This window comes from Ailuropoda melanoleuca, chromosome 3, assembly GCF_002007445.2.
Source record: "Ailuropoda melanoleuca isolate Jingjing chromosome 3, ASM200744v2, whole genome shotgun sequence".
NCBI classification, from domain to species: Eukaryota; Metazoa; Chordata; class Mammalia; order Carnivora; family Ursidae; genus Ailuropoda; species Ailuropoda melanoleuca.
In genome coordinates this window covers 73,224,857-73,246,694 of record NC_048220.1, presented here as the reverse complement: position 1 = coordinate 73,246,694, position 21,838 = coordinate 73,224,857, and the positions used below count along the sequence as shown (strand labels likewise).

At 33.7% G+C, this 21,838-nt stretch overlaps 1 protein-coding gene across 1 annotated transcript in view; it reads left to right on the top strand.

Moving 5' to 3' along the window:
- The window catches only part of SLCO4C1 (solute carrier organic anion transporter family member 4C1), a 60,180-nt gene extending 39,079 nt beyond the window's left edge, over positions 1-21,101 (top strand). The window contains exons 5-13 of the mRNA XM_011234462.3: positions 1,406-1,527; positions 2,818-2,933; positions 3,878-4,022; positions 4,409-4,604; positions 6,847-7,000; positions 10,483-10,673; positions 11,932-11,996; positions 13,632-13,769; positions 18,518-21,101. Coding sequence (XP_011232764.2) covers positions 1,406-1,527; positions 2,818-2,933; positions 3,878-4,022; positions 4,409-4,604; positions 6,847-7,000; positions 10,483-10,673; positions 11,932-11,996; positions 13,632-13,769; positions 18,518-18,678 — 1,288 coding nt within the window. The 3' untranslated portion in view covers positions 18,679-21,101. The remainder of the gene's footprint in view (positions 1-1,405; positions 1,528-2,817; positions 2,934-3,877; positions 4,023-4,408; positions 4,605-6,846; positions 7,001-10,482; positions 10,674-11,931; positions 11,997-13,631; positions 13,770-18,517) is intronic.
- Positions 21,102-21,838: the final 737 nt, after the last annotated feature.

Sequence of the window (21,838 nt, the reverse complement as noted above, 5' to 3'; positions counted from 1 at the left end):
GAGCCTGATGTGGGGCCCGATCCCACAACGCCGGGATCACACCCTGAGCCGAAGGCAGACGCTTAACCGCTGTGCCACCCAGGCGCCCCCCAAATCCTCCTTTTAACCACTAAGTTATCTTCTCTTTTTCCTGAATATAGAGAAGTTATATATATAACTATATATATATATATATATATAACTATATATATAAAAATATATATATATATAACAATATATATATATTGGGGGAGGCCATATTTTCTCATTTTACCACTAGGAATTAAAACTGTGACTCTGAGTAATGAATAAGAAAATGTAGTTATGGATATGTGATTTGTTCCTTGAGCTGTTATTCCCAGGTTAATATTTTAGAGACTATATAAAAATGTGAAGAGAAAATTCTTGAAGCAGAGAGCTGAGTTTTTAAGGAAGATTTTTAATTTCAGTGGAGAATTACATGAGTTGTAGAATGGCGTGTTTTGGGGAAAAACCTATTGATATAAAACTATGAGAATCACTATAAAACCCTGTTTATAAATTACTTTAAGAACTTTATAGTCAGACAGAGAAAGACAAATACTATATGATTTCATGTGTATGTAGAATCTAAAAAAACATACAAACAAAAAAACAAGCTCGTAGATACAGAGAACAAATTCGTGGTTACCATAGGTGGGGGATGGGTGAAATGTCTAAAAGGTGTCAAAAGGTATAAACTTCTGGTTATAATATAATTAAGTCATGGAATGTAACATACAACATAGCAACTATAGTTAGTAATATTGGACTGCATATTTGAAAGTTGGTAAGAGAGTTAATCTTATAAGTTCTCAAAACAAGAAAAACAATTCTGTAACTATATGGTGACGGATATTAAATAGACTTAATGTGGTGATCATTTTGTAATATATAGAAATATTGCATCATTATAGTGTATACGTGAAACCAATATAATATTGTATGTCAATTATAGCTCAATAAATAGATAAATAAATAAAATAAATGAATTTTACATTTAAATGAATGCCTTAATTGAAGCACAGTGTGTGGGCTTTTAACACAGATCAGTGATTTGCTGTAAGATGTACTCAGTATAATAGAGAAGAAAAACTTAGCCAAAGTTAGGTAAACAATGTTCAGAAATTCATGTATGCTTTCAGCATACCTATATTGATGATAAAATATTTTACACTTCTGTGTTGTATTACCATTTGAGATATTTTGTAAACCATTATTTTTATAGCTCTCATTTATGCCTGCTCTCTGCTGTCTGACTCAGCACAATGACTCCACTTAAAATGTTGGGTATTCTAATACTATTCCCCTACATATGCGCTTGAATTACAAACTATATACTTATCACAACTGCACTTCAATGAATAAGGTAGGGTTGACTTTTACATTTTGTTTTTCTGTCCTATAGCTTAGCTATCACTGAAGATGATCCACGATGGCTGGGGGCATGGTGGATTGGATTTCTTCTGTGTTGGCTCTTTGCTTGGTCTTTGATAATACCTTTTCTGTGCTTTCCAAAACATTTACCAGGTAAACATATTTCCTTTAAAACCAAGCAGTTTTATTCCAATTCTAGGCCAAGGGTTGCTTATAATTTCTAAGAACCCTAGAAAATTCATTGTTTTATGGAAATTCAGTTGTCTGCCTATGCAAACTTTTGAATGTTTATCTTTAGGAAATTTTGGGTAGCTATCTTAATACTCATGGTTTTCCTTTATTTCCTCTATTAATAAAAGCAATAAAACTGTATATATTCACTTTCTCACCATATATTTAATATATTATATATTAATAACTATATTAATATATATACTATATAATACAATAATAATATACAACATATTAGTAACATTATCTATATACTTAATAAAAAATTTGTTTCCTGTGTTATCTGGAATCTTGCTTTATGTATATGCAAGATATGGAATCTTTCAAACTATTAGTTTATTCAGTTCCTCATTAAGCAACAATCAGTCTGCCTTAAATCATTGATATTATTTGTTGATGAGAGTACAAGTACTTTTTTTTCAATTGTCACCAAACTAATACCGTAGTATACTCATTTTTCACCATATTTCAATATTAGTTTGCCTAAAAAAGAAAATATTAATAGAAAAGTATATCCATTCCTTTCTCTGTAAAATTTTGCTTCTATATAATCATGTAGTTCAAATACATTATCTGTCGAAGTATTTTTCTCTAGGCAGAAATTAGTTAAGTAGTTGTTTCTATAGTTACATGTAACACGGTAGATGATTAACTTTTCAGAATGGGCAAAAGAAAAGTTGACAGAATAGAAGTTGGTGGACTCATTGATTTCTTTCTACCCTGGGCCATCCAACTTATAATTCCATATATTGACTGTTTTCTCAGATTTATTCACAGTGCCATTATTAAAAATCAAAGGAACATGGTAATACATGGTAAATATTTCATCTGCAAAGCATGTTAGAATTAAAGAAAGTAAAAGAAAAGAGCCTCAAACATATTTCATTTAATATATAATGGACGAAAAAGAGATCCATTTTAAAGGAAGAAAAGAATTTAAGAGATATTTATAAAGGAAAATATGTCATTGGAACAGAATTGTCTCATCTTAATTTTTAGACTGATTGGAACTTCTTAGCTAATAGGAATAATACTAGCTCTCAGGACAGACAAATTATATACATAGATACTTGTGCAGTTTTGTTGACAAAGAGAGAAAATGGATTAGCTTACAAATTTATATATTTATAGAAGTGTGTATCAGTTGAAAAGTAAGCATTTTAAAAAATGAAGAATGAAGTGATAGACCAAGTACCTTTACTATTTTTTTAGGCACAGCAAAAATTCATAGTGAAAGAATTTGCCAGACTCATCAGGAAAAGAGTATTTCCTTAAAACAAACAGAGAATTTTGGAACAAGCTTGAAAGATTTCCCAGCTGCTCTAAAGGTAAAATAACATTACCCCCCCCCCCCCACACACACACCCTTCTCCACATATAAATAGGTAGATGTATGTATTACATATACACATGAATAAATATGTACATATATACACACAGATATTTTCTTGATGCATTTTTGTTTGCCTATTTACTATTTACTATAGTTCTAGCTCTTATAAATAAATAACTTCAGATTTAATTTTATTATGCTTTGAGTAAATGAGAACGATTCCAGGTTAGAATGGTTGAAAGAACATGAGTTATCTTATTGGCAATATCAATATTCAGTGGTTCCTCATTAGCACTATAGCCAATCATTATTCCTCGCCATTTCCCTCATGTAATGGATCAGTCAGTTAGATAAATTGGCTTTATTAATCTCTATACTCTCCCCTGATAGATGGAAAATATTCTGAGAAGTCCAGCAATCCACATTTGAAATTACTTTATAACTCCCTAAGGTTCTTAACTATTGAATTCTTTACTCATGGAACAATACAAATTTGGTAACTCAGAGACCATTCTTGTCTGTGCTTGTAGTCTGAGTTCTTCATTTACTAGACATGGAAATTCAAAACACAGTAGAATAAATCAGACAAGGGGTAGATTTAATGTATGGTGATTTATAGTAGACTGGGGAAGGGAACCTTTCCACTCTGGCTTTTACCTCCTTTACCCAGTCCTTGCATATGATAAGGCACAATCACCCCCCTGATGAATCACCTGTCAGTTCTCCAGGTGCTGCATGTATACATGTTCTTGATGTAGTATATATAAAGCTATTAATATTCCATATTTTTGCTTTTATACTGGAGAAAATGCAGAAATTTTATAGATAATTATACTGTGTTGATTAAAAATTTTGCCATTTCATCATGCTGCTATTCTAATGTTACATTTTGTGGTATAATCATAGCTATTCATTTGATGAACTGTATTTTTTCTTTAGAATTTGATGCGGAATGCTGTCTTTATGTGTTTAGTGTTGTCATCTTCTTCAGAAGCCTTAATTACTACTGGGTTTGCTACATTTTTACCTAAATTTATAGAAAATCAGTTTGGATTGTCTTCCAGCTTTTCAGCCACCCTTGCAGGTAAACCATTTTCCTCTTTGTTCAAGTTTGATCTAATAATTTTACTTTACCACATTAAACGTGTATTAGAATAGTGTATCATTTTGGATAGCCCACTTCTTAAAATTTAAACTATACTGATTCTGATACAAGTTTCTGATTTTTTGACATTAGAAAGTCTGTTGTATAGATGAGAAACACAGAGGCTGTGTAGCAAAAGAGAATATTTGCTGATCTTAATATTCAACACATTAATTTTATTGATCTCTTGACATAACCATTATTTTATTCACATGTTTCTAAATCATGTGATAGTATTCATCGTATTTTGATGCTTTCCAATCATCATATGAGTAACTGAGTACACTTGTATGTTTTCTCACTCTCTGTGTCTTCTTTCTCATCAGGGGCTGTTTTAATTCCTGGAGCCGCTCTTGGTCAGATTTTAGGTGGTGTCGTTGTTTCAAAACTCAAAATGACATGTAAAAACACAATGAAGTTTTCTTTGCTCACATCGTTCTTTGCGTTTGCGCTGAGTTTCGTATTTATTTATGCCAACTGTGAAAATGAGCCATTTGCCGGTGTGTCTGAATTGTATAATGGGTAAATATATTTCCGTGCTTTTTGATATTAATATCAGAGTAATGAACTATGTGCATATTTCCAGGTATATGCTTTCTTGAGTCAAATAATGAAAGATTGGCTTTTTTAATTGCAAAACTTTTTCCTATAAAAAATATATACGTTTGTTTTGGTTTTTTTTTCGTTTAAATAATTGACATCTTATTAAATGTTGGGTATTTTTTCGGAGAGCAATTAAGGAGCACTTATTCTATCCTTGGTACTGTGCTCAGAGATGAATATAACAGAGTCTTTGCCCTGAAGGGATTCACCTCCTAGGGAGAATTTCACATTTTATGTTGCTATTGATTTAAGCATTTAAAAATGGAGGTGACTCCCTATGGTGAAATTCATGTAATGGGTGGGTTGAAAATGGTCTAGGAGAGAAATTAAAATGAAGCTAGTCCTAGGTTATACTAATGATTGTTGTTTCTACTTCATTTTTAATTTTTTTTGTTTCTACTTTAGGAGTTCATGTTTATTGTTGAGAAATAAATGACTTCTTGTTCTGACCTGTAAACATGTTTTTACCTCTAACTGGTGTGATCATTTTATCTTTCTTTACCTTGTTGGGTTTTGAAATCCTAAGCTGTGAGTTAGGGGATCAGGCAGGAGGGCGTTGCACACCGATCCTTTGTAGCCTGCATTGCTGCTTGAATTGTTTCACTTCATGTGTCTGAGGCTGATGAGGGAGCTGGAACTCCATCCAAGTCAAGGACTCCACAGTTTTTGTAGAATATGGCATTCAGATAACCTAAGTAGAATGTATTTTGGATGAGTTTGCCATTAACAATTAGGATTTGTAGTTGCTGTTCATTTCTGTCATTCCTTTACATTAATGAGATGCTGAGCATTCTGAAGCAATGTTAAGTTCAATCCCATTACATTTATTCAAGATTTGTTGACTACATCCTCTGACTGACCTTTATGACAATATCGCTACTCTAAAGGAGTTTACAATGTAGCCGGAGAGATTGGGAAATAAAATGGTAAATGAACAATGCATTAGGTAATAAGAGACATACAAAGGGCTCTGAAATTCAAAAGGAGAGCTTTTCAGTTTCCTTTAATAAGATTCAGGAAGGGTTTGGGCTTACATATCCTTTAAGGATAAAAAGAGCTTTGAGAAGAGAGAAAGGCAAAGAAAATATGTTAGCCATAAATGCTAGAAAGTAAAGGCTAGGTTCAGGAACCGTTCTGAATGGGACGTAGGTCATGTGCCTATAAATAAAAAAGTATCTGGAAAGGTTGAAAGGTGGGTAGAGGTAAGCTCTGCAGACCTGACTTTCACATCTACAAACTTCACCCAAACATATCCCGAGAAACCGTTTGTTTTTTGTATGTTCCTTCTGGAAGAACAGAAATTTCTGGAAATTTTAACAGTAGTTAATCACCTTGAAAAATGAATGATGTAAATGTGAATCTATTTGGTATTTGTGTCCATCTTTGCTCCTAGACTGTGAAATCTTTGAGGACCTTACACAGCTTTATCAGCTAGCTGATACCTAGCATAGGGCCCAGCATTTGCTCAATGTTTATGGGTTGAATGAACGAATAAATAGGAACTGGAGAAGTGTCTTTGCTTAGGGTAACCCTTTGTTCTTATCAAAGATACTGCATCCTATTCAAAAGCAGCATGGAACAGAACTGAGCCTGGGAACCAGAAATATTTGGCAAAGACAGAAAAGTAACTGAATCTCTCTGGGCCCTAGTTTTCCCACCGATAAAACGAGTATGTTGAATACCATTATTTTATTTGTCCTTCTAGGTTTAAAATTTTGCCCCCACCCCAGGGAAATTTGGTAATGCATGCAGACGTTTTGGTTGTCGTAACTGAGGGATGCTCCGGCATCTAGTGCATAGAGACCAGGGATGCTGCTAAGTGTCCCACAATTCACAAAATCAGCACTCCCCTCCCCGCCACCCCTTGAAAGAATTATCTGGTGCCAAATGAGAAGCCTTGTTTTATTTGCTTACTCTGCCTATTTTTCTTATCACTGACATACATTATATGATTATTGTTTATACTGCCTCTCTCTCTCCCATAAGAAATTAAAATCTGTGTGAAAAGGCAGACATTTTACTTGTTTTATTTGTTCGGTAATTAAATATGTGTTGAGCGAGTAAATAATTGACTGAATGGCAAGATATAGCAATGCTTCTGAACTGTGCATTAAAAGTTATAACCTAGATAATTTGCCCTTATTTCATTTCTTGTTGACAGGACAGGAAAACTGGGAAACTTGACCGCTCCTTGTAATACCGATTGTAACTGCTTGCGATCATATTATTATCCTGTCTGTGGAGGAGATGGAATCCAGTATTTTTCTCCCTGCTTTGCAGGTTGTAAAAATTACGTTTCAGAAAGACATTCAAAGGTAACTTGTGTCTTCTACTTTAATGAGGCAGTGTGTCTGTATGTGTATGGATGGCCATCTCTATCCCTCCGGGGAGTCCTATACTGCTTGTTCTTCCCGTGCTGGCCTACGCCCTCCATTCGGAACCCAGACATAAAGTATCAGTCAAGTTAGATGACTCAGCTCTAGAGATGTGCTGTACAACACTGTACCTATTATCAACAATAATATACTCTTCGGATTTTTTAAGAGGGTAGAGCTCATGCAAAGCATACTTTAATTATATATATTTTAAGGCCCTGAGCACTCCAGCTGAAAAAGACCCTTCTTCCTTTATATCTCAGATGCATTAAATGTGGAAAAAGGAATTTTGCCGTTATTTACATCCATCTTTGTCACATTACTTCTGTTACAGTAGTGAAATATTTTTTATATTGTTTTATTTTTTCTCAGCCATACTTTATGCCCCTAGAAGTCTGAGACCTATTCTTACTAAATATGATGTATATAATAGAAGCATAATAAATATTTGTTGCTTTTATTTGATACACTATGGATTCATTTTAAAACACCCAAATCCTTAATTGTCAAATACAAATTTAATTCTCGATTGGGATGCATATTAGTTTACCGAGATGTGATTTTTTTTGACAGTTAAATTTTTAAAGAGAATCCGAGAGAATTTTATTGGATTTCATCTTAGCTAAATTTAAGAGTTTGGGGGGAAAATAACCTTCAGATTTTTCATAGTACGTATGTTATGCATTAATAAGATAATGTGATAACTTTAAGAAGACCTGAGGGAAATACATACTATGATAAAAGAGATCACAATGAATAAGATATATAAGAATTACATGGAAAAACAGCACAGTCTTGAATATTTGAAATGTAGAATAATGAAATGGCATTCCTTTTCCCATATAAAGAGAAGTTTAAGATTGCAAGAAAAGATTTCTCTGTAAATAAGTAGAAATAGATAACTGAAAGGATCCATAAAATTACTTCAGATTTCTTCTAAAACCAACATGGGCGTGTTTGTGTGTGTGGTTAGACACATTTGCGTGTTCCTAAATACGTACATGAATCCATGTGTGTGCGTGAGCATATACGTGCATATGTTTAGTGACTTTATGTGCAATAAATACAGTGGAAGTTTGAACATACTAGGATTTGATCTTCCTGCAGGAGGTGTGAGAATATGAGAAGCAATGTACATTATTTCATATGACCTAGCTTATAGATTTTTTTAAATGATCTAAGAGCATTGAAAAAAGGCAGAGGAAATGTCTGTGGTGAATCATAGTAGACCTAATGGACTTGGATGCTGTATGTGCAGTTTTAATCCTTGGAGTAAAACTAATTTGATCATTACCGTTAGGTGCCTGTGAAAAATAAAAGACATCAGGAAGATTTTTGAGGGTCTGAGGGTTATCATGCCTTCAAACCAGTGGGCGTCTGGTATTGCTTTAGTTTCAAAAGAAATTGAGAAAATTAGGTGTTTGTGTCAGGTACAAGGAATCAAATTCCACAAATGACCATGATGTGCATTAGAGAATCAGAACTACCTGCAAGGTAGCCGACTGTTCCTTTGAGAGGCAGGTACTTAGGTATTATTTTCTTCTGTATAAAATATGATTAATAAGTGTTATTGAGTAACTCTAATTAGAAAAAGATTACGAGGAGATATTTGTAGGGTTTTCCTCACATAACTAAAAACGTTAGACACAAATACTATCCTGCCTATGGACCCCCCCCCACCACCGAAAAAAGAAAAAATCTAATAGCCAGAGCACATTTTAAATGATATTGGTTATTTTGATATGACTGATTTGATATTTATATTTTTCTCCAAATATGGTAATTGCCATCTTAACCAGAAAATTGTCTTCTAGGGATTGTTTAGGAAAGACAAATTGTTTTGACTTCCATATTTTCTATTTGTTTTGGCTTTTTCTTGTCCATTTAGTCCATGTAACAACTCATTTTTTCACAGGATTTTTTTTTCAAATAGGCAAAATGCATTGATAATAATATAGTAAATACCTATGTACATTTGTTCACAGAAATATTAATCTTATCTTTCACACTAATGACCCAAACAACAAAAAAGATATTGACTGGAAGCTAGGTATAGTTATAGTACAAGCAAAATTGTATACGTTTTTATGTAAGAGAGGTGTAAAATTACATCGAGATAGAAAATACTTTTAAAATTTTAAAAGGCTACCTTTCTTCATTATTTAATATATCCAGTTGCTGAGTATATAATACTCCATTTTGGGAGTGTCATCTGCATATTTGGATGTCCTAATTCTGTACCAGTGGACTTAGACTAGCTTTAGTGCTGAAAAAAGGTTTCTGGCCTTTGGAATAATAAAGAAGCCATTTCCCTGTGACTTCTTTGGATTTACTCAGACTTTATTGAGGCCTTAAACTTGTAAAAAGATTTATAGCAAGGATAGAATTGAGGTGTAGAAAACCTTTAGAAAATAATTATGCCTTACGAGCTTCTTAAATTCTCAATTCTTTTCCTATAAAAGTGATACTTGTGATCTTTTAACATGTCCAACACTTTATATTATTAATTTATATGTATGTATATATTAAATAGTGAATATCTTATTTTATATTTACATATAAAAAAGCCTTCAGGATAATGAAGTAATAACTTCTAGGTTTTTATTGTCATAAATATGTCATCTTAGAAGATATATAGTTTGCTTTCAGTAAAGCAATTACAAAAAGTTCAGAAAGTTATAGTAGTTTAGTTGAAAGTAGCATTTTTTCCCCCTAGAAACTTGTGATATATTAGTTGATTTTACTGTGGCACTTGTTATAATTACAGTGTTTGTCCTTTCAAACTAATGTCGAGAGTGAGATTTTTACCGTGCATGCTTCTTTGCCTTCTATAATAGAAAACTATTTGAACAATTACGATCCATTAAAAGTAGTCTAGAATGTGAGATCTGGTAATTGTTATATTCTCGTCAATTTATTTTATAAGTCATGAGTCAATAATAGGTTACAGTTTGAAACAGTGAGCACAAAACTCAAATACACCATAAATATGGCCCCTTATTTTCACTTAACTTCTAAAGAATTCATTACTCTTTCTCAGCATTTTTTGTGTATAGATTAAGACTATATAAAACGTTTGCCATGTCTAGAGATCACTAACTTTAAATGATAAAATATGTTTTCAGGAGGGGCACCTGGGTGGCCCAGTTGGCTAAGTGGCTGACTCTGGATTTCAGCCCAGGTCATGATTCTGGGGGTCTGGGATGGAGCCCTATGTTGGGCTCTGTGCTCAGCAGGAAGTCTGTTTGAGGATTCTCTCCCTTTCTCCCTCTTCTTCTGTCCCTCCTCCCGTTTGCACTCTCTGTCTCTCTCTCAGATAAATAAATAAATAAATAAATAAATAAATAAATAAATAAATAAATCTTTAAAAAATATGTTTTCAAGATAAGTCCATTCAATATTTTCTTGTCTAATATTTCTAGGTATATTACAACTGTTCCTGTATTGCAAGGAATATAGAAATGACACCTACTGTGGCAGATTTTGATTTTGAAGCTAAAGCTGGAAAATGTGAAAACCGATGTTCAAAGTTGCCCATTTTCCTTGGCTTTTTGTTTGCTACAATTGTCTTTACATTTATGTCTGGTACTCCTGTAACTGTGTCCATCCTAAGGTATATATTACATTGTGAAATTTGCCATCCCTAAGACATGTTGGTTGAAAAGAAAATGGACTCAAAGGTTCATTTGGGGTTTCTATTGACCATTGGTTCCAATACTAATTCGGTTGTTGTAAGATTGTTAGTTCCGTGGCATGGAAAAGCTACTTCATTGAACCCCAGATAAATGAGGTTTAAATAGGATCATGTATGTGAAAATGTCTTAATGTTGCCTACCTGGAGTATACTTGACTTTAGTTTCTCTGCCTCTTTCATGAGGCTTCAGCTGAAGCTGTTTGGACTGTGTGTGAATAGGATGTCAGGATCAGGACAGAATTCTCCCTTCAGTAGTAGTGCTGTGATATTCAGCCTTCCTATACACAGTGCTCTGCTGGATGAGAAGCTAGCTGCTACCTGGCTCTTCGCAGTGTTTTGACCTTTGAAGTTGTTCTTTGTCCTCCTACATCACTTGATAAAAATATTATCTGTCTGCCCTTTCATAAATTCATCAGCCTTTCTTCGTTTTTCCTAACAAATTCGACCTTTTTTACTCTTCATTTATTGTTCCCTGATACTGCTACCTTTTCACATGCTTTTTTTGTCAATTGGAAACTTTAGAGATTCTGTCTAAAAGTATTAAATATTCTGTTAACATTATCCTACGTGGACATTGGAGTTATTTAGAGAACTGAGAAAATGTTTTTTTAAAACTTCATTTTTGAAAAATTATCTGCCTTACCTTTCAACTACATGTTGATCTCTTTTACCTCCTATCTAACTCTTGTGTGCCAGTGTCAGGGATCATTCATCTTTGATAATCATTACTTAAAATCAGATTGAACCTCAGCAACTGTTTTACATTGACCCAGATTTGTACCTTATCCTGTAGGTATGATTTCTATCTCAAAGTTAGTAAGTTAGAGTAAGGATTATTTGCTTGTGACTTAAGCGATAGTTCAACATAAGTCTTATTAATAAATGTCCTTTCTTTTTTACATTTGTTATAACTCGTACATATTCAATACATCTGTTAAACTTTATTTGAATCTTTTTGGTGTTACTTGTATTTGTAGTGTTTTAGTTCACATATCGTTTTTCTTCTTTTATGATTCCAGAAAGGTAGAACTGTAAATGAGCTGTTACAAATAGTTTATTTCATGCACGTAACATTTACTTTAATCTAGAAATGCTAAGCTGGTATAAAAATAAATGTGCTCAAAGAACAAATACACTATACAACCACTTTGGTTTAATATGTATTTGATGTCTCCAGGTGTGTTGATCACAGGCAGCGGTCCCTGGCATTGGGAGTACAGTTTATGCTGCTTCGATTATTAGGTATGCCATTTTTCTTAATTCATTGGTGACTGTTGGTTATTTTTTTTCATTAGTGTTATTGGTTTACTCACAGTATGTGCCATGAAAATAATTAATTTAAATGCCATGGAAAACTACATAATTGTCAGTGAAGAAGGCTGTTTTCTATTCAAGATGTAGTATTATTTATATATCACATAAGAAAATAATGACTTTACTTTCCACCTACCTGATTGGTTAACTGTTGTTTTCAATTCTGTTACAAATGTAACTTTAAAGAGTATATCATATTTATTTAAAATACAACATAAGATCATGAACACATATAATAGAGCATAATAAAATATGTAAATTTTTTTCTATTCATGTAAAGCCTGTTATCAGCATAAATGACGATGAAATCTTATTTATAACTATGGTAATTCCTTTTCTCCCAGCATTTATCTCCATTTGGGGCATAATTATTTTGCATTAGCAATGAAAAATAATGAGTTAAAATATTTAAATGAAAATTTGGCATAGATATTGTGACTAGTTCACAATTGAGGGAAGATTTTATGGAAAATTTTAAAAGGTTCCAGATGTAGGAAGAAATAGGAGGACAGAAATACTGTGTTACACATATATATGTGCATATGCTTATATCCACAATATTATACAGATAATATTGAGATCATTTATAAAAACAAAAACCAAAAGTAGGAACATTAGAGATCACCTGGACCAACTTTCCCATTTTCAGATGAATAAATTAAGACTTTGAAAGATTTAGTGATTTGCCCATAGTTACATAATTTGTGGTAAAAATGAGCCTAGGAAAATGATATCCTTACTCTCAGTCCAGAGTCTCCTTTGACTCTATCATGCTGCAGGTCATGAAAGAACAGGCTGGATGGAATTGAAATCTTTGTCTAAGAAGCATATTTGATTTGTAGCAGTTGGAAACTCCTTACATACATGAAAGTTTAGTACCTCATGACTTCATGCTAGGTAGGGGGTGTGTTTGAGATAGTATTCCCAGGCATGTTGGTATGAATGTGTGTGTGTGTGTGTGTGTGCATGCATACACACGTGCGCTCTCATGCATGCACATACACATAACTCATATCGATAATTTTGATTTTTAAAAAGAATAGCTAGGGCCCCTGGGTAATGCAGTTGGTTAAGCATCTGACTCTGGATTTCGGCTTAGGTCATGATCTCAGGGTCATGAGATCAACCCCTGTGTTGGGCTCTGAGCTCAGCTAGGAGTCTGCTAAAGTTTCTCTCTCCCTCTCCCCCTCCCTGTGCTCACTCTCTCTTTCCTTCTAAAATAAATAAATAAATCTTTAAAAAAAAGTGGAATAGCTAATTTTAAAGGCACATTCATTAAATTAGAAAAGCAGTTGATTAAATATTTACTTAGCTAAGTGTTAGCCCAATACATGCCAGATTTTTTAATTAAAATAACTTTGAATTGATCAGAAATACATAGTAATTATATAATTAGAATGTTTTATCTATCCCTACTTGGGTATGACCTGATTGATTTGTATATCAACAGATTAATTCCTAGTCTTATTTATATAAAATATATCTATCTACATGTATATAAAAACTTGTTAACTATAGATTGTAATCTTTACTGATTGTGTATTTCACATATAATTCTTCTAGGCACAATACCTGGACCAATTATATTTGGTATCATAATAGACAGCACATGTATTCTGTGGGATATTAATGAATGTGGAACTAAAGGAGCTTGCTGGATTTATAACAACATCAAGATGGCCCATATGCTAGTAGCCATAAGTAAGTGGTGATTTCTTGATAACTTTAGATTAAATTGATGATGTCAAGAGAAAAAGATCTTACTGTTATTTACTTAAGTTTTGTAATATTTAGTCCATCCTGTTGGGCTATCCTGTAATTCTGAAGCAGAGATCAGTTATCACAATAAGTTATGAAAGGCTTTAATGAGTTGTAAGGCTCAGTCTCAAATAGAAGAGAATAACTTTTTCGCTTTCATAAAATCACATACACTTTTTTAAAATAACTTCTCTCAAAGGTTTTTTTGAATGTCTAATAAAAAGCTAAAAGACAATTTTGAGAAACTCTCTGGAATGATTGTCATCTAGGTACCCGGGCTTTGGAAAGCATTTAGAGCTGAGGTAGGGAAGTATCCTTTGGCTCTAAAGCATGTTGTAAGAAATGTTGTTATAGTTTAAAAGGTTAGCTATGATATTCAACTCTTTTTGCTTTTGGTAGTCTGTCTTGGATAGTCTTGGTTACATAATAAATGATGATGAAGATTGAGGAAGTAGACCACTGTATCTATTTTGTAAGAATTAATATTAAAAAAATTTAAAATCAGCCTAAAAATTATATATTTAAATTAAAAATAGCGGTAGAGGTTTGAAGATGGTGGCACAGGAGGACCCTGAACTCATCTCCTCCCATGGTCACGACAGATTTATAGCTACATATAGAATAATTTCTAAAGAAAAGGATTAGCACTGGACGCAGCACCCCATAACAAAGGGCAAGAGAGACACACTGAGTAGGGTAGGAAAGGCAGAGACATGGCCTTGCCCATGATCTTACTGCAGACATGAGAACTCCATAATTGAGAGGGATCCCAAAAATAAAGAGCACTTCCTCAACAAGTGAAGGGATTGAGTCTCACAGCAGGCATCCTGACCCAGAGGACTGGCTCTGGAAGGACAAGATCTCCAAACATCTGGTTTTGAAAATCGATAGGGATTAAGACCAAGAGAAACACGGAACTATAGGGAACAGAGATCCCACTCTTAAAGGGCTCATGTGCAGACCCACCCATCCTGAGATCCAGCACAAAAGTAACAGAATGAAAAGCACCGAGACCATAAGCACAAAAGACCCACTTAGTAATTTTAAAGTGGCTGCTAGAGAGGCAGGAACCTGCAGGGACTTTATCCAGCAACAAAAGCCCTGGCAGGCACCATTTTTGTAGTCTCATCCTAACTTGCTGGCAACTGAATCAGGGAGTGCCATTTTCCACGCCCTTCCTCCAGCCAGCTAGCACCAGAGGGCATGCTCTGTCCACCCTGCACTGGTACCAGGCTGGACAAATACTCTGCAATCCACCCACCCTGTGCAGAGTTCTAGTCACAGCTAAGATGGGCAAGCTTCCTGAGCCCCATCCTTCCCATTCAGCAGCCAGGATGCAAACAGGTGGTCAGGTTCCCCGAGCTCCACCCTCCTAAAGTAGCAGACAAGCTGCAATTGGATCAGGTGAACATCCCAACCCCTGCCCTACCCAGACAGCCAGCAAGCCAAAACTGGACTGGCTGAGTACCCTGAGACTCATCTACCCCATACAGCGGGTGCATCCCTACTGTAGACAGCTAGGACATGCAGCCCACATGTCCATAGAGGGATGTCCATAGAGGGCCTAGGTCTCTAACCAGGGAAGATTGTGTTTTTGGGCTATGTGACACAGCTCTTATACAAGCCCACTACCTCAAGACTGAAAGAGGTAGCAATTGTACCTAATACATATAGATAAACACAGAGACAGGCAAAATGAGAAGACAGATCCAAACCAAAGAACTTAAGCAAATCCCAGAAAAAAAGACCTTAAGGAAATGGAGATAAGCAGTCTGCCTGTTAAAGAGTACAACACAATGGCCGTAAAGATGCTCACCAATTTTGGGGAAAGAATGGATGAACACAGCGAGAACTTCAACACAGAGGTAGAAAAGATAATAGATCATCCAGATAGAAAATCATTAAGGTAACTATGGCCTTAAGTAGGTCAGATGGACCAAATGGATGTATATAGAACGTTCCATCCCAAAACAGCACAACACACATTCTTTTCAAATGCACACGGGACATTCTCCGGAATTGATCACATGCAAGGTCACAAAACAAGTCTTAATAAATTTGAGAAGATTGAAATTATATCAGGTTATCTTTTCTGACAAAAAATATGGAAATAGAAATAGGTTACAAGTGGGGCGCCTGGGTGGCACAGCGGTTAAGCGTCTGCCTTCGGCTCAGGGCGTGATCCCGGCGTTAAGGGATCGAGCCCCACATCAGGCTCCTCCGCTATGAGCCTGCTTCTTCCTCTCCCACTCCCCCTGCTTGTGTTCCCTCTCTCGCTGGCTGTCTCTATCTCTGTCAAATAAATAAATAAAATCTTAAAAAAAAAAAATTAGTTACAAGAAAAAAAGTGGAAAATTCACAAAAATGTGACGATTTAGAAACACGCTGCTGAACAACCAATGTATCAAAGAAGAAATCAAAAGAGAAATTAAAAAAAATACCTTGAGATGAATAAAAATGGAAACACAATGTTCCAAAATTTTTTGAATGCAGCAAAAACAGTTGTACAAGGGAAGTTCATAGTTATACAGATACAGGCCTACCTTAAGAAACAATAAAAATCTCAAACAATGTAACCTTATATTTAAGGGAACTACAAAAGAAGAAAAAACAAAGCCCATAGTTCCTAGAAGGAGGAAAATAATAAAGATCTGGACAAAAATAAGTTAAATAGAAACCAAAAAAAGCAATTGAAATGATTAGTGAAACTTAAGAGCTGGTTCTTTGAAAAGCTCAACAAAAGCAACAGGCTTTTAACTAGACTCATCAAGAAAAAAAGGAGAGAGCCCAACAAATAAAATCATAAATGATAGAAATTACAATGGACACCACAGAAATAAAAAGGATCATAAGAATATCATGAACAATTACACACCATCAGATTAGACAACCTGGAAGATCTCACTGTTGGTTTAGACTCAGGTCATGATCTCAGCATTGTGAGATTGAACCCCGCATTGGGCTCTGTGCTGATCCTGAAGCCTGCTTAAGATTCTTTTTCTCCCTCTCCCTCAGCACTTCTCCCCTGCTCTCTCTAAAAAAAAAAAAACAAAACAAAAAAAACATTAAATTAAAAAAATAATACTGTAATAACTTTGTATGAAGACAGATGGTAACTGGACCTATTGTGATCATTTCATAATGTTTAAAAATATCAAATTACTCTGACACATCTGAAACTATTATAAATTGTTCGTCAATTGTTATTCAATAAAACAGAGAAGTCCTAGATAAACACACTCACACATATATGTATGTATGTATTATTACATAATGTGTGATTTTCATTGTGTGCATTTTGGCACATGTATCAGGATAGCGTATTAATCCTAATGTGTTTAAACTCAGAGAATGGTGTCTGAATTTGTAATGACAGAATAATAAAATATCCACTGAAGAAATAAATATATAAATCCAAAGGTATAATAGGTAAATATTGACTAGGCAAAATTAATCTTTCCGCCACTTTTACTTGTTAAACCTTTTTTATTCACTGTTTTTTTATGTTTAAACAATTATTTAATTGGTTATGCATGTACTTTTTGACCAAAAGATACAAATAATGAATTGTTCCTTTTCCTACTCTGTGGTGATTGTGAGAAATTTTCCCCCCAAACCATATATACCTTTAAATTTTCTAAAAATAGGGGCGCCTGGGTGGCACAGCGGTTAAGCGTCTGCCTTCGGCTCAGGGCGTGATCCCGGCGTTCTGGGATCGAGCCCCACATCAGGCTCCTCTGCTAGGAGCCTGCTTCTTCCTCTCCCACTCCCCCAGCTTGTGTTCCCTCTCTCTCTGGCTGTCTCTATCTCTGTCAAATAAATAAATAAAATCTTTAAAAAAAAAAAAATTTTCTAAAAATATTGTCGTGGTAATACCGACATGATTAGTCTTCCTGTAAATCTATTAATGTTTATTTAGTTCAATGAGAATTCCTGTTTTTCAAATACACATTTTAAGTAAAATACTAATGGCTGTCACAAATCAGGTACTGCAGAAACTATATTGTGAAGCCACTTAGTTTATTCAACTGTCGCTTAAATGCTTATACTCTGGCCAGAAATGGTTTCTCTTCACACAGCCAAGCTCAAAATTAGAGTCCTTTGAAAACAAACCTTGCAAAGTGAATCTCATTGTTTCACATTTTGAGTTGATACTCAAATTTGGTTGACTGTTCAATGTGATATATTTTGTGGAGGATTTCTCCTAAGAACCCCAGAGCCTTTTTATTTTTAGAATTATTTTCCATCATGGACGTGAAAATTCTACAACTTATTATTTAGGTTCAAGGATGTTGTAAGCTATTTTACTTTGTCATTGACTTCATTTCTTGCATTTTTTTATACATGTGATGTGTTAATAAAGCTAGAAGTAAAGCATGGGTTTATTTAATTATATGTAATACTTACTTTATAAGAATGTACAATCATAACCAAGAAAAGAATAGTTATCGTACAGTTTTAATGTTTAGAAAGAGAACTAAAGTCTAGTTCATTGAATTGTATAGAAATATTTTGCTGAAGAATATCCCCTTTTTCTCTAAAATTTTAAAAATTTAAAACATAGAACTATAATGCCTGTATGCTCTCCTCTTTAAAGTAGGTTTCTATTGTGAAGAATTCCTCAGTGACAATTCCTTTTTGTAACACTTCAAAGGCCCAAATGCATGACTAATTTTTGTTTTTATATTTAGGTGTGGCTTGTAAAACTATCACCATTTTCTTCAACGGGTGTGCAGTCTTTTTGTATAAGCCGCCACCGTTAGGCCCAGATGCATCATTTGAAAATCAGAACACGGTTGTGACTACTGTTTCTGTAGAATGTGATCTCAGCAAGACAGTAAATGAAGGGTGAAATAGAAAAAGGAGACTCTTTTACAGCTGGGAAGTTGGCCATCATTTGTAAGAGTGCACATTGCCATTGCAGCATTATCTACCTAATATGGATGATTACGTTTCAGAAGTTGGTATTTTATAATTAAATGTGTTTTCTGTACACTTATGGACTTATTTTTGTTTTAATGTAATACACAGACTTGTGTCTTCAGAGCCCACCAAAAGCCTCAGAATACACACACACACACACACGCAGACACATACACAGAGACACTTCCCATTGTCCAGGTGTGAAATAACAAGCTAATAAACTAATTTAGAAAAAAAGCCAATTATTAGTTAAAAGTTTACATTTTAAAAACAAAGTGACATTTCTATTCTTGCAACTTGTTTTAATTATCATTGCCAGTAGTTTGGGCTTATTTAGAAAATTTGTGGTATAAAAATGTAAACTAATCAAATTTATGTGATGATTTTAAAGAACTATTACTAAAAACTCATGAATTTAAAACTAGCTGTTTTGTTTTGAAATTTATATACACTAGTCTGTCCTTGATCAGAGAAGGTTACTGAACTATTGAAATATAGGTTATCTTCTTTGTGTTCCAGTTTACGGTGAATTCAGAAATAGCATTATATATACATATTTTCACTTTAACTCAAGAATTCCAGGACATAATTTGTTAATCTTGTCTATTTTTAACACTTTCCTTTAATGATTCCAAGACAGTATTATTCAATTATATGTCCTCCAGGAGAAAGTACCAGATTCAGTAAAGAAAGTGCCAATTATGTATGAAAATATTTCTCATTTTTTTAATGTCTTAGGTGCATTTTATTGATTTTCTTTGAAAAGATTCCTAAATGAACTGTTGATGTGTTTACATAACTCAGTAATTTAGTTTTTTCTCATTTTAAAAACTTGTCACCTAGTATATTATTTATTGCGCCTAAGATAGTGCTTTGTTCATAAAAGTCATGAATTAGGGTTGCTCGACTCTTTAACTGATCCATTTATTCGAAAGATAAAGTATTTCACATATCTGGTAACATTATAACAGTCCATGTCTTCAGCTCAGATTTAAGCCAACTTTGTCTACTCAGAATGTGGAGGAAGTAGGTCAGTGAACAGTAACAAAAAACTTCTACCTGGTCAAGAATTTTACTGATTAAGAAAAGTGTTGAAGTTCATACTTAATTTAGAGAGAAGGAAAAATCACCCTATCTTTACAAATAGTTTGAATAAGTTGCTGAATAATTGGCTTTCGTAATGGTTTTTGGTTATGAAGAGTTTTGTTTTATTCAGTGTACTCAATTTTATAAGATGATACATTTTTACAAACTTTTTAATGAAAATGGGTAAAGTGAAAATAATTTTGACACTTGAAAGAAGTCCAACTCATACATATTTACAAAGAATACCTCCTTTCATGACAGGGTGGTGTATACACTACTATAATTTATAAACATTATTTATACTTTTGGATCAAGTAGGTTATATGTGTTGGTATGCCACTTTAAGAACAAAATTTTTCATAGTATATTTTTTCACAATTTATATGATTTAAATTAAGCTTGAATCTATAAATTGACCTGTGGTGATTTTTGTACATAATTGGATATATGTCTTAAAGCTTATTTTTAACATTTAGATTTCCTTATTTGTAGGACATAAAAATCTAAAACTCTTAAACATGAAAGAACGATATAGAATTGATTTAGCTATGTAAATTGGAGAAAAATATAAGTAAAATTTTCGCTCTGTTTTCTTTTAGTATTTTCTTTAAATATGTAAAATGCATATATGTATCTTTTTAAAAATGAGAATATTTGTACCAGATTGTTAAGTGTTTAACCTTATTAAATGGCACAGATTTTGAAATGGGGTTTGTATCTGTTTATTCATACACACACATTTGATGGTTGGAGAAGGGAAAATCAGTGTACTTTTGAACCTGTTGAGTGTAATTTAATTCAGTGATTTTTGATATCCCAAAAGATACATTTAATTCAATGTAAACCACGTTCACTATTAAATATATACTAAAATTATTCCATACAGTAGTTTTCATGTATGACAGAGGGATATATAGGATTTATATGAGTAAGATATTGTTGCAGATGGTTGGTTGTCAGAGGTCTGATACTGCAAAAGTAATGTGTTTTGGAAAGTTTATATTTAAGTCATCTTGGGTTATCAAAACACTCAGTACAATATTTTTAAAAAAATCAGGTTGGACATTAATTTTAGAGGTAATGTCCTTTCCCCCTGCTACAACACATTTCAGGCTTCTTCAGCCTTTTTTGTATCCAAAGCAATAAACATTAACTTACGAGTTATATATGAGCGATCAAACATAAATAAAAGACAATCTATTGTTAAAAACTGCATGGATAAATTGGATCAAAACATTTTAGTGTTTTTTACTTAAATTAACAGCTTATAAAAATCATCCTCAAAGAATAGGCGTTTTAATTTTTTCTTTTTAGATTTAGTTTGACTTTCTTTTTTAAGCTCTATTTTGTAATAATTTTAGACTTACAAAAAGTTATAAAAATGGTACACATGATTCTCCTGTAAGCTTTACCCAGCTTCCCAAATGTTAACTTATCAAATAACCATAGAACAATTATCTAAACCAGCAAATTAGCATTAAAGAAATAGTTAATATCACATTCGCAAAAGGGCAAGGCAGAATTATTTTCTGTGATGTCAGTCATCTTTTTTCATTGTTGAGTTGTGCATATTAAAATGCTGCATTTTACTATATATAACTTAGGCCCCAGTATAGTTGATTTGCAAAAAGAACTGATATTAGAAACTGTTTAAAAACAACTATTGCTGGGTCTTTCCAAGTCTATGAGAATGCCCCAAGAGGATTGTGCTACTGTTGAGGATGTTTCTAAGAAAGTAGGCTGTTGTCTCCTTCCTAATTGGATGTTTTCTTAGTTCAATCTCATCAGAATAGAGTATTTACCCCAAAATGGTGAGGGAGGAAAGGAACACAGAATTAGATTCCTGGATTAAGCCTAGGGACCAAATTCCCAGAGAGGAAGCCTTGCAGGAATAGCTTCAATCATAACATCTGAAGATGAGAATTTCCCGTGCCGTGAAACGTGACATTCTAGAGCAGTGTTGATGGGACTCTGTCCATAACAGCTGCCTGCTCTGAGGTCCT